This window comes from Anomalospiza imberbis, chromosome 38 (assembly GCF_031753505.1).
Source record: "Anomalospiza imberbis isolate Cuckoo-Finch-1a 21T00152 chromosome 38, ASM3175350v1, whole genome shotgun sequence".
In the NCBI taxonomy this organism is placed as follows: domain Eukaryota; kingdom Metazoa; phylum Chordata; class Aves; order Passeriformes; family Viduidae; genus Anomalospiza; species Anomalospiza imberbis.
Genome location: NC_089718.1, coordinates 884,231 through 901,676, shown reverse-complemented (window position 1 = coordinate 901,676; position 17,446 = coordinate 884,231). Strand labels below are relative to the sequence as shown.

General features: G+C 58.3%; 2 protein-coding genes across 2 annotated transcripts; both read right to left on the bottom strand.

Moving 5' to 3' along the window:
- Positions 1–7,866: 7,866 nt before the first annotated feature.
- LOC137464190 (zinc finger protein 3-like) lies at positions 7,867–8,887 on the bottom strand. Its single transcript, XM_068175507.1, has one exon. The coding sequence runs from the start codon at positions 8,874–8,876 to the stop codon at positions 7,968–7,970; it is 909 nt and encodes a 302-aa protein (XP_068031608.1). The 5' UTR covers positions 8,877–8,887; the 3' UTR covers positions 7,867–7,967.
- Positions 8,888–15,568: 6,681 nt separating this feature from the next.
- Positions 15,569–17,043, bottom strand: LOC137464186 (serine/threonine-protein kinase pim-1-like). The gene is given in 4 exon segments (XM_068175503.1): positions 15,569–15,775; positions 15,777–15,901; positions 16,188–16,364; positions 16,587–17,043. Coding segments are annotated over 4 exon segments (966 nt in total).
- Positions 17,044–17,446: the final 403 nt, after the last annotated feature.

Sequence of the window (17,446 nt, the reverse complement as noted above, 5' to 3'; positions counted from 1 at the left end):
CCGCACTGCCTTCAGACAGTGAGTGCTGATGGTTGGCAGATCTGTACAGGTGTGCTCATCCTGTGTTCATTGGATGTTATCCCATCCCAGCAGGCATTTTAACACAGGCATACTTCTATCAGCTATTGCACTGCTATGTCTAAGCTTAATTAACAACAAAATTAAAGACTATGTCTTTGTCACAAAGTAACTTTAATATCACACATATAAAATCCATTTTAATATTTGCAAAAAGCCAATATTATAATATGTGTCTATACCAGGGTGAAGGAGCCCTTTCCCAGGCTCCGGCCCTGGGGGACACGGTGAGGCTGCTGGGGGGTCCCTGTCCCCCTGTCCCACTCCCCACGGTCCCAACCCCGTCCCCATGTCAGGCTCTGGGGTCGATCTCGTGGAACATCCTCTGGGGGGGACTGCGGCACTGGGGGCCAGTGGACCCGGGGGGACAGGGGACCCCGCTGTGCACGAGCAGCGTTGGACTTCTCTGGGGGAACTGTGAGGGGGCAGGGGCGGAGTGACCTCCCCAGTGACCTCACACAGCCCCTGTGATGTCACACAGCCCCTGTGATGTCACACAGCCCCTGTGATGTCACAGCCGCTGTGACACAGCCCCCTCTGGGACACCCCACAGCCCCTGCCGGTGCTGAGCCCCTGTGAGCTCGGTCTGTGCCCTGCTCGTATCCCTGCGATGCCCTGGCAGTGCCCCAGCCCTGCTGGGGCTGTGCACAGGAGCTGCTCCTGGCCAGAGCTGTCCCTCTGCAGCACTGCCCTTGCCAGGAGCTGCCTCTGGGCCAGGAGCCCGGCCCAGCTCAGCAGCACAGACACAGCACCAGGACTTTAATGACCTCTGGGGCCGTGGTGCTGTTTGCATCAGACTCAATCCCTCAGAGTGTGCTCAAAACACTTCTCAAGAACTCAAAGTGAGATTAAAATACTGAAGTTTCTTCTACTGTAAATACATCCCTGTGAGGGACACAACTGAGAAAGTGTCCCCAGGTTCCAGCTAGAGCAGAACATTGGGGGCACTGATGACAGCTGGGGACAAGCAAGGGAAAGGTGTCTCTGGTGCTGAGCAAACCTGGATGTGTTTCAGGAATGCAAAGGGCCAAGGCCTGAGCCCCAGCCCCTGGCAAGGCAGACCCTGTCCCTCCCTCCTTGCTCAGGGCTCTTCCCGGGATGGGCACTGCCATGTGGGGATGTGCCATGCCAAGGGCAGGACCATGGGGCGGCCCCTGCCCGGCTGCTGAGCAGGGACAAGGAGGCAATGAGGCCCCAGGGCTGCAAGGGTCACTTGTCCCCTCGTGGCCTCAGGCCCAGGGCCAGCAGCCACGGCCAAAGGGCTGCACAGGTTGGCTCTGTCAGGGCCTTGCAGCTCCTGCACATCCCTGTGCCCTGTGCAGCCCAGGCTGTCCTGCGGTGTCCCTGCCCTGGCCTCTGTCCCTGCAGGCTGTCGTCATCCCCCGGCTGCCCCACCTCGCTGGCCCCTTCCTTTGCTGACAGCTCTGCCTCCTGCCTGCCCCTGCCTGGCCACACAAAGCCTTGGGCTGCTCCAGGCTCCTTCTGGGGACGTGTTGCACCACAGCCCTGCCCTGGGAGGGAAATTCCTTTCTCCTGGTGCCCAGTCTGGGCCTCCCCAGCTGCCCTTGGCATTAATTCTTTCTTTCTCAGCCTGTTTTCCACTATGTCAAAAGGATCCACCATCTCTGAAACTGCTCTTTAAACACTCTCGTGGCTCTCCTCCACTGTCCTCAGTCTCCACCCCACTGAGCACAGAGCTCCTTTGTCCCTATACAGTGGTCCTGTGCCCGAGGCCTCCAAACACCACCTTGGGAGATCTCTGGGCCCTCTCCGAGGTGTTTGCAATTGAAAACATTCAGCCCATAGTCTCAGAAAATCACCAGAGGACAGGGCCAGCCGGACCTGTCTGCCCTGGCTACTTTTGTTTGGAGTAATCCTTGGATATACAGAATTTGGGAGGCCCAATTCTCATTTTGGCCATGGTCCCTGGACAAGGAGGCCAGTTCTTTTCCATAGGAAGGAAGGAACAGAGCCCCAGTGTTTCAGGGGCAGATGAGAGGTGACCACCAGAGGTCAAGGCCAGCCACAGCTGGTCGGTTTCTTTCTGTGAGATACCCTTGCATGGAGGAAACTTTTTAGGGAGAGTACCAATTTTGGCAATGGGCATCTGAAATGAGGGATGGTTCTTTTCATAGTAAGGAAAGCACAGAGCCCCAGTGCTCCAGGAGCTGATGAGAGGCAGCCCTTGACATCCCAAGATCAGCCAGACCTGTCAGGGGGCCCCTGGGAGGCCAAGCCAGCCAGACCTGTTCCATGTTCCCTCGGTTCCATGGGGCCCCACAGTGTTCCAATGGTCCCTTGCTTCCATGAGGCCCTGAGGTGTCACAATGCCCCCTTGGTGACACGAGGCCCTGAAGGGTCAGAATGGTCTCCATGGTTCCATCAGGCCCCACAGAGTCATAATGGTCTCTGGGGTCCATGAAGCCCCGCTGTGTCACCATGGCCCCTTGGTTCCATGGGCTCCAGTGGTGCCACAATGATCCCCTTGCTTCCATGAGGTCCCCACCGTGTCACAGTGATCTCCATGGGAAGGAAAGAACCGAGCCCCAGTGTGGCAGGGGCAGCCACCAGAGGCCAAGGCCAGCCAGACGTGACGGTACTGGCAGATTTTTCCTGGGAGCAACCCTTGGATATACAGAATTTTAGAGCTGGAATCCCAATTTCAGACATGGACACCTGGAGGAGGATGGTTCTTTTCCATAGGAAGGAAAGCACGGAACACCGGTGTTTCAGGGGTAGATGAAAGCTGGCCATCAGAGGCCTGGCCAGCCAGACCTCTCTGTCCTGGTAGCTTTTCTCTGAAAGCAACCCTTGGATATAGGGAATTTGGAAGTGGAACCCCAGTTTTGCCGTTTCTGCCTAGATAAGAAGGAGGGTTCTTTTTCATAGGAAGGAAAGCACAGAGCCCCGGTGTTTCAACAGCACAGGAGAGGCAGCCCCCAAGAGGCCAAGGGCAGCCAGACCTGTCTGTCCTGGCAGCTTTCACTTGGGAGCAATCCTTGGATGTAGAGTTGTGGAGGTGAAATCCCAATTTTGGCCATGGTCAAGATGGATGATTTTCTCCCATAGGAAAGTAAAGCATGAAGTCCAAGTGCTTTGGAAGAAGATGAGAGGTGGCCACCCTTAGGCCAAGCCAGCCAGACCTGTCTGTCCTGGCACTGTTTGTCCAGGGGCTATCCTTGGACATAGGGCGTTTTGGAGGTGCAATCTCATACCTGGCTGTGGGTGCCTGGACAGGAAGAAGAGTTCTTTTTATTAGGAAGGAAAGCACAGAGCCCCAGTGTTTCAGAGGCACATGAGTGACAGCCCTCCGGAAGCCAAGGCTTATCAGTCCTGGCAGCTTTTGTCTGGGAACTATCCTTGGATATAGGGAATTCTGGAGGCAGTTGCCCAGTTTTGGCCATGGGTGCCTAGTTGAGATGGATGGTTTTCCCATAAGAAAGAAAAGCACGTGGTCCCAGTGTCTCAAAGGCAGATGAGAGGTGGCCCCCAGGTAGCCAAGGCAGCCAGATCTGTGTCTCCTGGCAGATTTCATCTGGGAACAATCTTTGCACTTAAGGAAATTTGGAGAAGGAATCCCAGTTTTGGCCATAGGCCCCTGGAGGAGCAGGACAGTTCTCTCCCATAGGAAGGAAAGCCCAGAGCCCCAGGGCTTCAGGGGCACATGAGAAGCAGCCCTCGACATGCCAAGGTCAGCCAGACCTGTCCAGCAGCCCCCGGGAGGCCAAAACCAGCCTCACCTGTTCCCTGTCCCCTTGGTCCCACAGTGTCCCAATGTTCTCCATGATTCCACGAGTCCCTGTAGTGTCACAATGTTCTCCTTTCTTCTGCAGTGTCACAATGGCCCCTGGCTTCCCTGAGGCCTTGCAATGTCACCATGGCCCCTTGGCTCCCTGCGGCCCCGCTGTGTCACAATGGCTCCTTGGTTCCACGGGCCCCACAGCTTCATCCTTGACCCTTGGTTCCATAGGGGTCCTGAGTTTCACAATGGTCCCCCTGATTCTGTGAGGTACCAGAGTGTCACAATGGCCTCTTTGCTTCCATGAGGTTCCATAGTGTCACCATGGTGTCCTCGGATCTGCATTGTCCCAATGGCCCCTTGGTTCCATGAGTTTCTGGACTGTCAGCAATGGTTTCTTTGTTCCAACAGGGCCTTGATGTGTCACAAAGGCTCCTTGGTTCTGCATTGTCACAACTCACCCACGGCTCCATGAGGTTCCCCAGTGTCACCATGGTGTCCTTGGGCCGCAGTGTCACAACTCACCCACGGCTCCATGAGGTTCCCCAGTGTCACCATGGTGTCCTTGGGCCGCAGTGTCACAACTCACCCATGGCTCCATGAGGTTTCATAGGGTCACCATGGTCGTTGTCAGAGGCTGGATGAGATCGATGTCCTGAGACACCTCGGGATGAGCTGTCAATCAGTCCCACAGCAGGCAGAGTTACCCAGGCTCTGATTGCCCGAGCCATCAAAGTCCCACTTGGAGGGAGGCCCACAAAGGCTCAGGGGCTTAAAACACGGAGCACGTGCTCAGGCTACGGTCCGTACCCTGCCTTCTCCTGGGGTTTGTGTCTCACCCACACTGGAACCCCAGCAGTTGGTAGCCATATGCATTTCTTTCTGTGGAGCTTCTGTCTTCCTGCCTCTCTGTCTTCTCCTTCTAATGCTCTTGATATGGAACATCTTTGGTACCTCAACAACTTCAGTGCTTCAAGGTTTCCAGGTGTAATGGGCTGAGGTAATGACGTTACTGCTATGGTAAGTGTTTTATGTCGACTTGGACATTTTATTAAATCTTTTTCCAAAGTTTCTTGATGTTCAGTATTTTGCCAGTAAAATTTTGTGTCATTTTGACCTCTTGAGAAGATACAGTTGGTGTTTCTCCTGTGCACCAAACTCCAGTAAAGGAACCCTTGGTTACTGTGAGAAATGACCGCTCACGTTAAAATTGTTAAAAGGCTTATTCAACCTTAACAAAAATTACAACAAAAGGACTAAATAAGGACAAACAGGCCTGGGAGCTTCCCCCGTGGCTGCCGACCACGTGGCTGGCTCGTCTTCAAGATGGAAGCTTCGCCTTTTATACCCGGGGGTTGCCTCAGCCGACCCTGGCCCCTCCCACAGGCTGTCAGTCAACTCTTCTCTGCTGTTCATTGGTGGAGTCTGCTTTCCTGCGACTCGATTGGAGGGTCAGGTGCCGTCATGCCACACCCCCTCCCCCTAGGAACAAGTTTTTGTGCACGCCTTCTTTGTGCCTGTGCTGGATGACTCGGGCTGTCTGACGGTAACAGTACGGGGGAAAGGGACTGTGGGGAGAACAGAGGGCATCGAAACAACAGACTACAGCAACATAATTATACATCAATAAAGCTTCTCTTAGTATTCACACAGTATTCATCCCTTCATTGTGAGAGCAAATCACCTCATTATCCATCTATAACACAAAGGGACCCAAAATCACTGTGAAAGGGCTTGGTTTGATCTAAAATTACCCAAAGAGACCTCACATCCACCCATATGGGCCTAAAATCATCCAAAGAGGTCTAAAATCCACCCTACAACTGCCCACTTTATCCTAAAATCACCCAAATGGGCCTAAACCCCAACAAATTTGGCCTGAAATCAGCCAAAGGCATCTAAAATCCACCCTGCCCAGTTTATCCTAAAATCACCCAAATGGCCTAAACCCCAACAGATTTGGCCTGAAATCAGCCAAAGGCATCTAAAATCCACCCTGCCCATTTTATCCTAAAATCACCCAATTGGGCCCAAACTCCACCCAAATGGGCCTCAAATCATCCAAAGGGATCTAAAATCCACCCTAAAACCAACCAGATTTGGCCTAAAATCAGCCAAAGGGGCCTAAAATCCACCCTAAAAGGCTTGAAATCACTCCAAGGCATCTGAAAGCCACCCTAAACCTGCCCAGTTTGGCCTAAAATCACTCAAATGGGCTTAAATTCTCCAGGATCGAGACCAAAGCCAGCAGCAGAACCAGCACCAGCAGCAAGACTGAGACCGACCCTGGAACTGAGATCAGCTCCACTACAGGGACCGGCACCAGGACTAGGACCGAGAACCAGACCAAAACCGCACCAGAACTGGCACTGGGGACCAAGACTGACACTGGGACCAGCACCAGGAGCGCTTCGGAACTGGGACTGGCACCGGCAGTGCTCCAGGACTGGGATTGGGATGGAGACTGGAACCTGGCACCTGCACTGGGACTGCTCTGGGACCGGGACCAGGACCGAGACCAGGAGCCCTCCAGGACTGAGACCGAGACCGGAACCAGCACCGAGACTGGCAGTGCTCTGGGACCAGGACCGAGACTGAGATTGGCACTGGAAGCACTCTGGGACCAAGACCAGCACCAGTAGCAGCACTAGGTCCAGAACCACTCCGAGACCAAGACTGAGACCAGCACTGAAACCGGCACCAGCACTGGCACCGAGAACGGCACGCTCCGGGGCCCAGACTGAGACAGGGACTGGCACCGCTCCGGGACCGAGACTGAGACAGGGACTGGCACCGCTCCAGGGCCCAGACTGAGACAGGGACTGGCACCGCTCCGGGGCCCAGACTGGGACCCGGCACTGCCCTGGGATCAAGAGTGACACCAGGACTGGAATCAGCACCGGGAGTGCTCAAGGACCAAGACGGACACTGAGGCTGGCACCAGAAGCGGTATCAGCACTGGGATCTCTCTGGGACCGGCACCAGGATTGCAAACGGGACTGGAAATGCGATTGGCACTGGGATCCCTCTGGGACCTCTGCGTTCCCTCCGGGAGTTTTGGCTGCATCCCTGGGTGGAACTGGGAGGGACCCCTGGGCAGGGCAGGACCGCCTTGGTTCACATCATTCTGGTACAGCCATCCTGGTCCATATGGGCCTAGTTTGGATGGCCCCAGTCTATAGTCCTAATCCATATGGTCCCAGTCTGTGAAATCCCAGTCCATGGGATCTCAGGCTCTACAACCCCAGTCCATACGATCCCAATCCTTACAGTGACATTTCACTGCCAGCCTTCCTAACTTCACCCATGGTTGTTGCAGCTCCTGCACCGGGAATTAAATCAGGGCAGGGTCTTTGGTGGCAGCTGCCCTGCTCAAGGGAGACACGGAGAGAGAAACAGAGCAGGCAAAGAAAGGCAGGAGAGAGAGGAGGACACAAACACAATCAGCTGAGAAGGTGGCAGTCTGAAAAACAGAACAGCAACTGACTGAAAATGAATGGGACAGAAATCAGTAACTCTGAAAGTTTTATTTGCTATCAAATACATCCCATCCACCCAGCCTCACACAATCCCAATCCCACCACTCCAAATTTGGATCCCACTTCTCCCGATCTCCTTCCAACCCCATCACACCCTGGCAGCTGTGGAATCGAGTGAGTTTGGTGCAGGACAGAGTTTTTTTGAGGTGGGAACAAACCATTGTGAGGTGGGATTGAGCCCTTATGGGACAAAATTCAGTTGTTTCCGGTGGGATTTGAGTGGTTTTGAAGTGACAGATTGATCCCTCTTGACATTTGGAGTGCAAAGATGAGAAGAACATTGCCCAAAATCACCCCAGAATGCACAAATCCTCCAGAATATGTCTCCAAATCCTAAATTCCCCCTCAAAACCATATGAAATGGTGAGACTTTTGACATTTTTGATAAATTTCTTTCTTTTCACCCCTGTTTTAGCTGCTTTCAAGGGATGAAGATGAATCCCAAGAAAATTAAGGCCAAACCAAAAGGAGAAGCAGCCAGGTGTGTTCCCATCATGGATCACAGGAATGTGGGTCACCAGGGCTGTGCCCAGCGTGGTTCCTGCGGTGGGGATGGAGCCGGAGCAACGCACGAAGCTCTTCCCGCACTCAGGGCACTCGCAGGGCTTCCCTTACCGGTGCCTCCGTTGGTGTCTGGTCAAGGGAGAGCTGCTGGAGAAGCTCTTCCCACACTGGGGACACTCGTAGGGCCTCTCCCTGGTGTGGATGCGCCGGTGAGTGATGAGGGTGGAGTTGTACTTGAATCCCTTCCCGCAGTCGGGGCAGCAGAAGGGCCTCTCCTCCGTGTGAACCAGATAGTGCCGGAGGAGATGGGAGCTGATCCCAAATCCCTTCCCACATTTGGAACACTCATAGGGCCTCTCCCCAGTGTGGATCTTTTGGTGCCTGCTCAGGGCAGCACGCTGCCTGAAGCTCTTCCCACACTCCCCACACTCGTAGGGCCGTTCCCCAGTGTGGATGTTCTGGTGCCTGATCAGGTCGCAGCTCCTCCTGAAGCTCTTCCCACACTCCCTGCACTCGTGGGGCCTCTCCCCAGTGTGGATGCGCCAGTGCATGACAAGACTGCTGTTGTGCCTGAAGCCATGCCCGCAGTCGGGGCAGCGGAAGGGCCTCTCCTCTGTGTGCGTGCGCTGGTGCTCGAGGAGATGGGAGCTGGTCTGAAACCTCTTCCTGCATTGATCACACTCGTAGGGCCTCTCCCTAGTGTGGGTCCTCTGGTGCTGGATCAGCTGGGAGCTCCATCTGAAGGTCTTCCGAAATTCCGAGCACTTGTGGGGCTTCTCCCCATCCTGGAGCTGCTCGTGGATCACCAGCTCCGAGCTCTGGCTCAATCTCCGGCCATCTCCCCGGCCCAAGGTGGGTCTTTCCTCCTCAGATCCCTGCGATCTGCGTTTACAGCCCCTCCTCGTGCAGCATCTCCAGGGCTTTTCCTCCCCGTTGGGTTCCTGCACTCTGGAGCCGCTCAAAACGGCCTCTTCCACGAGGTTCTGCTGCAGGGATTTGTCATCCCTGCTCTCCATCCTCAGTTCCTGCTCTGGGGGAGGAAGGACAAGGACAGGGTCTTCCTCTTCCTCACAGCCTCCCAGGGGCTGGGAATGGGAAATCCTGGTTTGGGGAAAACAAAGGATGAGCACAGTGAGTTTGAAGGTTCCTCTGCCTGACTCCATCTCTAGAAGTCCCTGGCCACCTGGGCTCCACTGAAACCTCCCAAACACCAAGATTCAGCCCTGAAAAAGCCTCCCAGGAGTTCCCCGTCCCTGCTCCCTCCCCTTTGCTGTTCGGGGCTCCCCCCTGTCCCAGCTGCTGGGGGTCACGCTTGGATTGGGGGTCCCCCTTCTCCTCGCTGCCTGCCCTCCCCAGGCTGCTGGCAGTCCCAGCAATCCCAAAAGCTCCCCCCTCTTGGCTCTCCCCATTTAGGGCTGCCGGGGCTTTTTGGGCTCCCGGGCTCCCTTCTCCCCTTCCTCTCTGCTTGGGGCTGCAGGGGCTCCAAGGAGTCCCCCCTGGCCCTCTCCAGGCTCTTGAGGGTCCCGCCGATGGCGGCGCTCCCCCCTCGCTGGGCTCCCCACTTTGGGCTCCTGGGGGACACAGGGCTCTGCTCCTCCAGGCTGCCTCTGCCGGCAGCCGCCACCGGGACCCCCAATGTCCCCCCAAGGGGCCTTTTCCGCTCGGCTTTGCAGTTCTTCATTCTCCAAACATCCCCCCAAAAAACCCGACCCAGGGACCCCCCAGGATATCTGGGCCGAGCTTCCCCTCCCCGGGCACCTGCGGGATGGGGGGCGATGATCCCACAGGTGGGGGCTGCGAGTTCAGGGAGGGCTCGAACGTGTGCTTCCTGCTGCTGTCCTTGATCCGCCTTTGTCCCTCCTCTTCCTCTTCCTGCCGTTCCTCCTCTTCCATCCCCGCTCCTCCTCCTCCTCCCTAACCCCACCTCCTTCTCCTCTTCCATCCCTCCCCTTCCATCCCTCCTCTTCCATCCGCCCTCCTCCTCCTCCTATTTCCACCCCCCCTTTCTCCTCCTCCCTAAGCCCACCTCCTTCTCCTCCTTCATCCCTGCCCTTCCCTCCTCCTCCTCCTCCCCCAGGAGCAGCGACACCCTCGGTGCCCCGTTCCCGCAGCCCTGGCAGCCCGCGGCAGCAGCGGGGATGGAGCCGGGACAGGTCGGGATGGGCAGCGCGGGGCTCTCGGCTGCTCCCACCCGCTGTTCCAGGGGGGAACCCGGCCCGGGCAAAAGGAGAGGCAAACTGGGAAAACTGGGGGCTGCACATCCAAACTGGGCCTTGCTGGGGACCCTGCCTGGGCACTGCCAGCCCTTGGGGCTCCTCTGGAGACATCCGGGAGGGGGGGAACGCACAGAGGGCTGGGGGATGCCTGGAGTGGCAGCACTGGCAGGGACTGGGCTCTACTGGGATCATACTGGGATCATACTGAGGTCATAGTGGGAGGCACTGGACACATACTGGGAGTGTCTGAGAGTGACTGGGAACACAGCCTGCACACCATCCCCCATACTAGGGGGTGAGTGGCAGCAACTGGGAGCACACGGGGAGCCAATGGCATCATACTGGGGACTGACTGGGTTGATCTAGCTGGAGGCAACTGGGGTCCCGGGAGCCCCAAACTCCTCCATCGCTAAATGGGGAGATGGAAAAGGGGGGAAACTTTTCATATTCCTGGGACTCCTGGGGAGGGTGGAGATTGAGTAGACAGGGAGCCCCAGTCCAAGCGTGACCCCAGCAGCTGGGACAGGGGGGAGCCCCGAACACCAAAGGGGAGGGAGCAGGGACAGGGAACTCCTGGGAGGCTTTTTCAGGGCTGAATCTTGGTGCTTGGGAGGTTTTTATGGAGGCCCAGTTGGGCGGGGGACTTCTAGAGATGGACTTGGGCAGAGGGACCTTCAAACTCACTATGCTCATCCCTTGTTTTTTCCCAAAGCAGGATTTCCCATTCCCAGCCCTTGGTTGCATGGAGGAGGAGGCTGCGATGAAGAGGAAGACGTCCCATGACAGCCAAGCAGGTGAGGAGGAAGTCAGTGCCCCTTTCCCCCTCTCTCCTGCTCCATCTCCCAGCCCAGCACGGCCCCTGGCTGCAGGACAGCCCCGCTCCGGAAGCACGGGAAGAGCTTCAGGCAGAGCTCCCACCTGATCCAGCACCAGATGATCCCCACCAGGGAAAGGCCCTGCGAGTGTGGGGAGTGTGGGAAGGGTCTCCAAGCTGCAGCTCCCAACTCATCGTCCACCAACGCAACCACCCTGGGGAGAGGCCCTGCGAGTGTCCCCAGTGTGGGGAGAGGTTTCAGACCGGCTCCACTCTCCTCAGGCACCAGCGGATTCACACGGAGGAGAGGCCCTTCCGCTGCCCCCGACTGCAGGAAGGGCTTCAAGCACAACTCCAACCTCATCACCCACCAGCGCATCCACACCAGGGAGAGGCCCTGTGAGTGTGGGGAATGTGGGATGAGCTTCACCCAGAGCTCCAGCCTGATCTGCCACCAGAGGATCCACACTCAGGAGAGGCCCTACGAGTGTCCCCAGTGTGGGAAAGAGCTTCTCCAGGAGCTCTGACTTGACCCAACACCAACAGAGGCACCGGTAAGGGGAGCCCTGCAAATGGCCCGACTGCAGGAAGAGCTTCGTGCACTGCTCCAGCTTCATCCCCCCACTGGAGGACCCACCAGAGCCCTGGTGACCCACATTCCCTGTGATCTGTGTCGGGAAGACACCTGGCTGCTTGTCCTTTTGGTTTGGCCCTAATTTTCCTTTGATCCATCTTCATCCCTTTGAAACAGGCAAAATTAGGGTAAAAGTCAATGAGTTCATCAAAAGCATTAAAGCCTCAGTTTTTACTGGTGTTTCATGGGAACGTGGGATTCAGGGAGATTCTTGGGAGGCTTTGGGGGTTTTGGGACTATTTGGTGTAGTTGTCTCCCTTTCTTGGCATTCAAAGCGATGAGAGGGTTTGATCTGTCACCTCAAACCACTCAATGCCACTGAAAACTACTCAATCCCACCCCAAAATTACTGGATTCCACATCCCCTCAGGGTGGAATGGGGTTGGAAGGGGATTGGGTGAAGTGAGATGCAAACCAGGAGGGGTGAGATGGGCATTGGGTGGGGCAGGATGGGTGGGATGGCATTTGGGCAGTGTGAAATGGGGGAAATCCAGCTTGGGAAGGGGGTGTTGATGTCCAGCAGGGGTGGGATGGGTTGGGGTTGGGACTGGGGAAGTGGGGTGGGGACTGGAATGAGACAGGCAAAGTTTGGGGATGATGAAGGGAGGGGGAGGCCGTTACTGAGTGAGTTTTGGATATGAAAACAATGACACGGCCCACGGCCCCAGAGCTCACAGCAGCTGAGATGGTGCTGGATCCAAGGCCAGCTGTGGATCTCTCTCTCCCTCTCACTCTTCTCCTGATTTCCTCTTCTCGAAATCCACACCTTCTCTGGGCACTTCTCAAATCCACACCTGCTCTCTCCTGTTCCAGGGAAGTCTTTTTTCTGAATCCCTCCCCAAAACCGACTCACTTTCCACCTGGATCCATTCTCCCTTGTGCTGTCCTTGCCTGCCCTCGTACAAAGTCCCTGTCCAGCTTTCTTGTAGCTTGCCCTCAGGTACTGGAAGGCCACAGTTGTTTCAAGCCCAAGTCCCTTGGCCAGGCTGAAGAAGCCGAGCTGTGTCAGCCTTTCCTTGCAGGAGAGGAGCTGCAGCCCTCGCATCATCTCGGTGTCCCTCCTGGGCAGCTGCTGCAGCGTGTCCACGTCCTTGCCGTCCGTGCTGGGGAGCCCGGCAGAGGCGGACGCAGCACTGCAGGCGCAGCGTCAGCAGCGGGGAGGAGACACGGCCCTGACTGCGGCTCCGGGAGCAGCACTTGGCGATCGGCCGCCCGCACGGCAGAGAGCCGGGGCCCTTGTGCCTGCCCTTCTCCCCAGGGCGCCTTTCCCCGCCCGCCCGCTCGGGGGAAATGCACCCTGTGCCGACCCCTCGGTGCCGCCCCTCGCCGCTGCCCCGGGGGCTCCCTGGGGCCGTCTGGAGGGCCCCAGGCCTCACCGTGCTCAGCCCAAGGCCGTGGAAAAGCAGGTTAAAACACCCGCCCAGAAAGTGCCCTAGGAGTCCAAGGTCAATCTTTTGTCCACAGCACGGCTTTGCTATCAGAGTCTGGACAGGATTATGAAATCACCAGGAGAAAAGAGCATGAACAAGTTCTGCTTTGGCACTGCCTCAAGGCTTTGAGGGAGAGGCTTTGTGCTGCTTACTCACTCACAGGGATGCACAAAAAGTGTTGAAATGGTAAAAATAGTCAAAACCTCATAGAAATTGGAAGGAAAACCTGAGGCACGGGCAGCTAGCGCCTCAGAAACACGTGGCTTTTGCTCCTCTCTTCTACCTGCGAGCTCCCTGGGCAGGGGCAATTCTTCCAATTGCCTCGGCGTGGCTGTGGCTGGAAAGGGCAGCGAGCAGATGGATTTAGCTTCTCCTGGCAGCCCCTGAGATGCCAGTTGTCATTTGTGTGCGCCGAGGATTCCGCTTCAGACTCGGAACTTGCGCAGCTGCTCCTCAGGCGCTGCTCGCACGCAGGCGCAGCGGTGCTGCAGCAGCTGTCCCGCACACAGGGAGGGCTCTGGAGCCTCCCCAGGGCCACCAAGGAGCGCGGGAGGGAACGTGCCCAGCACCTGCTGCAGGACCGTGGGGCTGCGGGGCATCCTTGGCTCTCTTGGATGGGGGAGGGAGCGAGGCAAATGGAATCCAGATGAGACAGGGATCAGACAGCCCCATGCCAGGCAGCGTTTTCTCCTCTGAGAGCTCCTCCGAGCTGAGCGAGCTGGTGAAGCCTGCGGAGCAAATGAGACCCAGGAGTGAGGGAAAGGCTGGCTGGGAAGGAGTCAGATAAACCCGTGTGGGCATTTCCCTTTCCAAGGGGCTCCTGGGCAGACAAAGGAGACAAAGGAGACAAGAAGGAGGCCCCACCTCACGACATTCCCTTTTTTCCTTCAGGAGCTCTATTGCAGTCACTGCATACAAGAGTTGACTTGATCCCCTTGATGCCAGGGAGCACCAAGAGCTTGAACCTCACTGGAGTCCAGCCCTGCCAGCATATCACTGAGCAGAGGGAAAAGATGAAGAACCTGGGCAGGGATTGAGCCAAATTGGCATTTTGCCACTTCTGATTTCCTCCCAGCTTTTGCAGCAGAGCGACAACCCCATGGCTGCAAACCACTCCCTTTTGCAAGGCAGACGTGGACCACGCTGGTAGCTCAGGGCTCTTGAAGGGGCTGCTGCAGCTGGCACCAGGAGCTGTTGTTGAACTTTTCCCATTGCTTAACCCCCCCTGCCAAATGCCATCAAGTGGCTGAGGAAGGACACAAAAAGATTAGCCTGGAGGAAGGGAGGCCAAAACCTTGGAAAAGGATGAAAGAAATGCTCTGATCACGACGATGACAAAAAAATATAACAATTTATTTTTGACAGCAAATGAACACCCGCCGCCGTCCAGCCCTCCCAGACTGGCAGGCCGAGCCTGGCATGAGGTGCTGGCAGCCTGCGGAGAGAAACCAGAGAGCCATGGTCAGTCACAGAAGGCTCCTGTCCCCCTGTCCCACCATGGCCTGGGCCCGGGCCAGGCTGCTGGCTGTGCTCAGAGCCCAAACCTCCCGAGCCATTCTCTGTTTGGAGAGAAGGGCAGCGTGGCAGGCCACGTTCCACCTCCTCCGCTTTAGCACAGCACAGCAGCCTCCTCAGCAGCTGCCAGGGTGGGATGCCCGTGTGCCCGCTGCCCGAAGCCCTTCTGCCAGCTCAGCTGTGGAGCCACGTGCCCACCTCTGGAGACCTGCTGCCAGGAGAGGAGCCGATCCCACACAAGGTCCTCGTCCTTCTTGAAGGGGATGTCCCCGCAGACCGTGGCCCCTGGGGTAGCGCTGGCACTGGAGGTGCTCCACGGACGGTGCAGGCGCTTCCCCATCCGGTCCAGGCATCAGGTGTAATCTTCCTGGGAAAACAAAGAACAAATGCATGAAATCAATTCAAAATGAGACCTGGAAACAAGAAGAAACTACAAAGCCTGTCACCGTTTCACGGGCCTGAGGAGGGTCTGACCACTCCATGCGAGAATTAAACCTGTCCATGGGTGGGGAAAAACCCCACCTTTCCCACCCGTGAACGCACCCCTTCCTCGAGGGCCGGCAAAGCAGACCAGCTGGGGCACGGCTTCGGAACCCGTCCCCCTCTGCTGCCCCCATCCACATGGATGGATGCTTTGTCAGGCTGGCTGCCCCCGCCCCAGCCCGTGCCAGGCTGGCTGGCAGAAGCTGTCAGCAAGGCCAGGAGCCGGCTCCTCTTCCACAACACCTGTCCCCTGTCCCACCAAAAAGCAGCTTGGCGGCCGGGGAAAAATTAATATTCCCCAGGGCCACCGAGCAGGGGAACCTGCGGCGCGTGGCCAGCCCGAGCCCTGCCATGCCTGGAAGCACGAGCATCCCCCCCGCCCCTGCGCCGGCTGGGGACTCATCTTGATTTCATCGGGGCGCAGAGCGTGTCCTCCAGGAAGGGGCCGCAGCCAAAGCCACTCGGCTTTGCCCCGCCAGCGGCAGCTCGAGGATGGTGTTCCCAGCTCCACGTGGTGCTCCAGAAGAAACACGCCAGCTGTGGCCTCGGCTTGCAGGCTCATCTCGATGCACTGAGCTGCAGGGGGATGTTTCCCCTGTTGCAGTCTGTGGCACCTTCACCGCACTGCCACCCCTTCTCCAATGGGACGGGGAGCACTGAGCCGCTCCCTCCACAACTCGCCGGGGACCAGCGGAAGCATCTCCTCGGCTGCGCTCTCTCCTCCGGGCCGCGGCCGCAGGGAAACGCTCCGGGGTTTTCTTGGAGTGCCACGAGACGTGTGCAGCTGGTACTTGCTGGGCTCCTGGATCCTACTGAGCAGAGGGATGGATCTCTGCTGTCTCCTGGGCCAGGCAGGGCTCCTGCAGCCAAGAATGCTCAAAAAGGTCTTCCAGTGATGGCCTGTCTGCGGGCTCCATGGATAAACACCACCTGATGAGGTGCTGGCACCCTGCAGAGAGAAACCAGAAACCGCCGCTCAGTGGGACAAGGCTCCTGTCCGTGCCCTCCCACATTCCACGGTGCCCAAGCCACACTAGGAGTGCTCGGAGCTGCAGCCAAAAGCTTCCCATCGATCCTCCCTTCCGGAGGAGAGCAGCCCAGAGGCACACGTGCCACCTCCTCCAGCTAACCCAGGAGATCAACCTCCTCACTAGCTGCTGGAGCGGGACGCTTCTGTGCCAGCTGCCCCCTCCCAACCCCGTTCTTCCTCCCGAGCCTTGAAGGCGCATGCCCACCTTGAGACACCCGGGGCGGGAAGAAGAGCTGGCCCCGGATGATGTCCTCGTTTGTGTGGAAAGGAAGGTCCCCGCAGACCAGGTCATAGAGCAGGATGCCCAGGGACCAGATGGTGGCTGGCTGGCCATGGTAGCAGCCAAAGAGGATCCACTCTGGTGGGCAGTACTCCGGCGTTCCTATGGGACACGGGCACAGCTCATCAGGCCCATGCTGCTCCCTCCCTCCCTCCCTCCCAGCCAGCTCCCGTTCCACAACAGCCAGCCCCTGCCCCGCCGAAAAGCAACTTGGCTGCAGCCGGCTGAAGAAGGATTCCCCCTCCTGCCCTCCCTCCCTCTTCCCCCTCTGCCAGCAAAGGGGGGAACCTCCGCTGCCCGGCTGGGCCCCGGCTTTGGGCTCACCTGACATCCGGGTGTAGAACGTGTCCTGGAGGATCGTGCCGCAGCCGAAGTCGATGAGCTTGGCCTCGCCCGTGGCCAGGTCGACGAGGACGTTCTCGGCCTTGATGTCGCGGTGCAGGACGCCGCGGCTGGTGCAGTGCCGCACGGCCTCCAGCACCTGGCGGAACAGCCCCCGCGCCACGGGCTCCGTCAGGAACCCCCGCTCGGCCAGGAAGTCCCAGAGGTCCTGACAGCGCTGCGGACGCTCCATGACCAGCGCGAAGCCGTCGGGCAGCTCGAACCAGTCCAGGAGCCGCACGACGCCGCGGAAGCCAGGGCACGACACCATCCACAGCAGCGCCAGCTCCATGGGCACAAGGGCGCCGTTGTGCTGCGGGGGGACCGCGATGCCCTCAGCGGGGGCGATGCTGCGCCGCGCCTTGGGCACCCCCTGCCCGGCCCCAGCGCCGCTGGCCATTGCCCGGCCCGGGACGCTGCGCGGCCCCCGCTCACTCCCCGCTCGCTGCCCTCGCAGCGTTCCGGCTGCCACCCTGCCGGGCCTCGCCTCAGCCCCGCCCGGCACGCCCCGCCGGCTTCTCCCGCTGGCCCCGCTCACTCACCAGCCGCGCCCACTCCGAGATGCGATCGCGGCGCACTCGCTTGATGGCCACCTGCAAGCCAAGGCGAGCGCCGGGCTGAGCTCTCCGCCCGCCGCCCGCCGCCCGCCGCCCCCTCCGCTCCGGCCCCGTCTCTTACCGGGGCGCCGTCGGCGAGCCGGGTCCCGGAGTAAACGCTGCCGCAGCCGCCGCTCCCCAGCAGCGGGCCCTCCCGGTAGAGCTGCTCCAGGGGAGGCTTCTCCGCCCGTGCGGGCGGCACCGCGC

Coding starts and splice junctions, on each gene's coding strand:
- LOC137464190 (XM_068175507.1), bottom strand. CDS start 8,876: ATGGAGAGCAGGGATGACAAATCCCTGCAGCAGAACCTCGTGGAAGAG.